The sequence below is a fragment of the Hevea brasiliensis genome, chromosome 7, assembly GCF_030052815.1.
Source record: "Hevea brasiliensis isolate MT/VB/25A 57/8 chromosome 7, ASM3005281v1, whole genome shotgun sequence".
NCBI lineage: Eukaryota > Viridiplantae > Streptophyta > Magnoliopsida > Malpighiales > Euphorbiaceae > Hevea > Hevea brasiliensis.
Window position 1 is genome coordinate 57,844,702 of NC_079499.1, and position 4,045 is coordinate 57,848,746.

General features: G+C 28.3%; 1 protein-coding gene across 1 annotated transcript; it reads right to left on the bottom strand.

Annotated features, from left to right (window-relative positions):
* Positions 1-726: 726 nt before the first annotated feature.
* Positions 727-1,950, bottom strand: LOC131181361 (uncharacterized). Its single transcript, XM_058149413.1, has one exon. The coding sequence runs from the start codon at positions 1,948-1,950 to the stop codon at positions 727-729; it is 1,224 nt and encodes a 407-aa protein (XP_058005396.1).
* Positions 1,951-4,045: the final 2,095 nt, after the last annotated feature.

The following is a 4,045-nucleotide window of genomic DNA, read 5'->3' on the forward strand; positions in this document are numbered from 1 at the left end:
TACAATCATCAACATTTATGCATCGAGACAAGTTAGAGGCGTAACCATCAGGTAACTTAATTAATTTTAACCATTCACAAAACTTCTTCCTTTCTGATAATGGTAAAGTGTAACATGCTAATGGCATTAAAATCCTATCACCATCTCTTTGCAAGTGCAATTCTTTTCTTATACCCATTTCTTCCAAATCCAAACGAGTCTTGACATTGTCTTTTGTCTTCCCATCTATTGCCAACAACGTCCCTATAATGGTTTCACTTATATTTTTCTCAATGTGCATCACATCCAAATTGTGGCGTAACTTCAATGTTTTCCAATAAGGAAGTTCAAAAAATATACTCCTTTTAGTCCAATTCAGCTCTTGTTCTGTACGCTTACGCTTCCTTTTATTACATGGCTTTCCAAATTTCACATCTTGTGGAATATAAGATGTTTGGATAAGTATGTCGTCTCCTGATAATTCTTTGGGTTTTTCTTGATACTCTATCTTACCATTAAACTTTTTACTTTTCCTCCATGGATGTTGTTTATCCAAATATCTACGATGACCCATATAACATTGCTTCTGCCCATTCTTTTAAAGTAAGTGAATATGTCCATTTGTTGCAAACTGGACATGCTAATTTTCCCTTTGTACTCCACCCAGATAACATTCCATAAGCAGGAAAATCATTTATAGTCCATAACAATGCAGCATGTAATTGAAAATTTTCATTACTATATGAATCAAATGTCTCCACACCAATTTTCCCATAATGCTTTTAGTTCATTTATTAATGGCCGTAAATAAACATCAATATCATTACCAGGAGAATCCTTACCTGGTATAAGCATGGATAAAAATAAAAATGGCTCCTTCATACATTTCCAAGGTGGCAAATTGTAAGGAAGTAAAATGACCGGCCACATACTATAACTGGTACTCATATTGCCAAATGGGTTAAATCCATCACTTGCAAGCCCAAGTCGCACATTGCGAGGATCTCGAGCAAACCAATCATTTTCCTTATCAAACTCTTTCCATGCCTCAGCATCAGCTGGATGCCTAATAACATCATCATTTACCCGCTTTTCTTTATGCCACCTCATATCCTTAGCAATTTCCTTCGACATAAATAATCTTTGAAGTCTAGGTTTCAAAGGAAAATATCTAACTACCTTTTGAGCAATCTTCTTACATTTACCCAAACCATACTTCCATCGAGGGGCTCTGCACATCGGATTAAGGCATGTATCTAAATGCTCATACTCCTTCCAATATAGTGTGCAATCATTCACACATGCATCTATGGTGATATAACCAAGGCCAAGATCATGCATCAATTTTTTCACCTCATAATAAGATTTGGGAAGTGTTTCACCTTCTGGGAGAGCATCCTTGAATAACTCTAAGTTCATACTGAAGGACTTATTGCTAGAATTAGTAATTGTTTTGTTATAAATCATCTTGATAAGAAATGATAATTTGGAATACTTCTTACAACCTGGGTATAGTTCGCATTGAGCATCATTCAACAATCTAGCAAATTTCTCTATTTCCTTTTCAGATGAGGTTGTTTCATGATTGCTTGAGGGTCGTTCAGCACTAAATTCTGTGAAATTAGAATTGCGCATGTCTTTTAACATTTCAAAAGTATTGTCATGTCGATCTTCAACTTGATCACTAAGATTATCATCATCATGTGAATCACCCAAATGAATACCAACATCTGATTCAAAAGACTCACCATGATGTGTCCATTGAGTATAATCCTCAACAAACCCATGAAGAAACAAGTCTTGTTTCACCTCTGCCACTTTTTTCAAGTAACAATTGTTACAATTTTTGCAAGGACATTGAATCCTACCACTGGAGTCAACATGTTGTTTTGCAACATCTAAGAAACTACGCACCCCTTTAATATATTCTGAACTAAATTTATTCTTATTTAGCATCCAACTTCTATCCATTATGTTAACCTGTAATAAATAAATAAAGTAAAAAGCATAAGTTTGGGATTTAAACCTACATTTGGCAAGGGAAAGGAGAGAAGTTTCAAACTTAAAAGGCTAAGTTTCTAATATCATATTGGGCAATTTAATATAATTTTTTCTTGAAAATCATATTCAAAGAATTATTATAATTATTTATATATTTATTAAAAATATTACTATAAATAGAATTTTTTTTTTTACAAAATTTACCCATAAAAAAGAATTAAAATCACTAATTTAGCTCATTGGTGTGATATCATTCAAATTAAAAAATTAATGAGGAATATATATATATATATAATTCAAATTTCAAAATATTCAAGGCAACTTAATCAACTTATAAGAAAATTTTTTAAGTATTTATAATATAACATAATTAAGAAAATTTGACTCAATGAACTAAGGAAAAATATATTTCTTTTTTAATTTAATTGGCTCCAATTATGAAATAATCTTTATGATATAATTAATTTTCGACTATAATTAAAGAAAACTTACATAATTATCACGTTGAAGATTTTGATTAAATCTCCACAAAAGAGTTAACTTATTCAAATAAAATCAACAACAATTGCACTAACAGATTTTACGGTATCAATTCTCTTGCCAAATGGTAGTAATTAGCCTATGATCTCTTTATTTTATTTGACAGATGACGATATTTACAAGGACTCCATTTGCACTAGTTACACTGTGTCTTCTATTTATTATGTATATTTGTGGAGCAAAAATTTTAAAAAAAATAATACAAAAGACGAAAGTATAAATTTTATGGACGAAGGGCTAAAGAATGTAACTAATTAATTTAAAAAATTACTAAAAAGAAATTGGGGTTTTAGTTATTTGTACCTTAATTGGCAATTATAACTTGTGAAAAATTGAGATGGGCAAGAACCAACTGAACTAAATCCAATGATCAAACCTAATTATAACATAAATTTGAATCTTTAATTACAATCCAATCAATACAATTAAAAAGTTACCAAGATTAATCTTATAGTGAAATTAAGAGGATATATACACACAAATATATAGCTCAAATATAATTCAATAAAGTTACTCATAAAAAAAAATTTATATCAATAACAAAATCTGATCAAAAATTCAATTGTACAGTGTACTTCAATTTAATTCATGCACCATAAAGACTAGAATACAGGAATTAGAGTGTTAGATTACAAAAATAATGAAAATAGGTAAAGAAATTATGATAGCCATAAATAAAATGTTAAAATAAATATAAATATAATTGAACCTGTTATTCGAAATAATGTTGATGTGCTTGATACTTTATAAATTTTGGTGATGGAGAATGACTTGCGCAAGGTTGAGTAAAATTTCAATTTTTTTTTCTCTTTTTTATATATATATACATCTTATTAAAGTTCATATAAGATTCAATTTTTTACTTTTGCATTCCAATATTGTTTAGGATTTCTAATTCTTATATTTTATTCGGACTCATATTATATTATTTAAATTGATCATTTAGTTAAAGTCTTTTTTATTTTTAATTAAAGCTTGGATATTTTAATTCCTACTTGGACTTGAAGTCCATCAATCCTTATCAAATAAGGATCTGACGAGGTTAAAATAAATAAAGCCAAAATATATAACACAAGACATGCATTATTAAGTGTTATTAATTAATAATGAACCTGTTATTAATAAAAAATTAAACTTGAATCCTAATATTGAATGTTGTTTATGCTCTTTTCATTATTATATATAAATCATTAGACTTCATATTGTAATTAAAATAAGTAAATTCTTCGTGGCCGAAATAAGTGATGGCTGTAATTTTATTTTCTTTTATTCCATTGCTCTCTTATGTATGGATTTTGCACTTTATAATAGGACACCAATCCTACTAATAAAAGGACTTTAGAAGTTTAAAACTAATTATTATAAATTTTATATTTACTAAAAAGTAAATATAAAAACTTTAATAATTTAATTCTATTTTAACTCTAGTTATATTTAAATATGAAATGTTAAAAATATCATTCTCCCTATCTATATATTTATCACAGTATTCAAATATTAACATATTAATATTTTTTCTCAGATA

Excerpts from the sequence above, each read along its gene's own strand:
- LOC131181361 (XM_058149413.1), bottom strand. The coding sequence starts at position 1,950 with ATGGATAGAAGTTGGATGCTAAATAAGAATAAATTTAGTTCAGAATAT.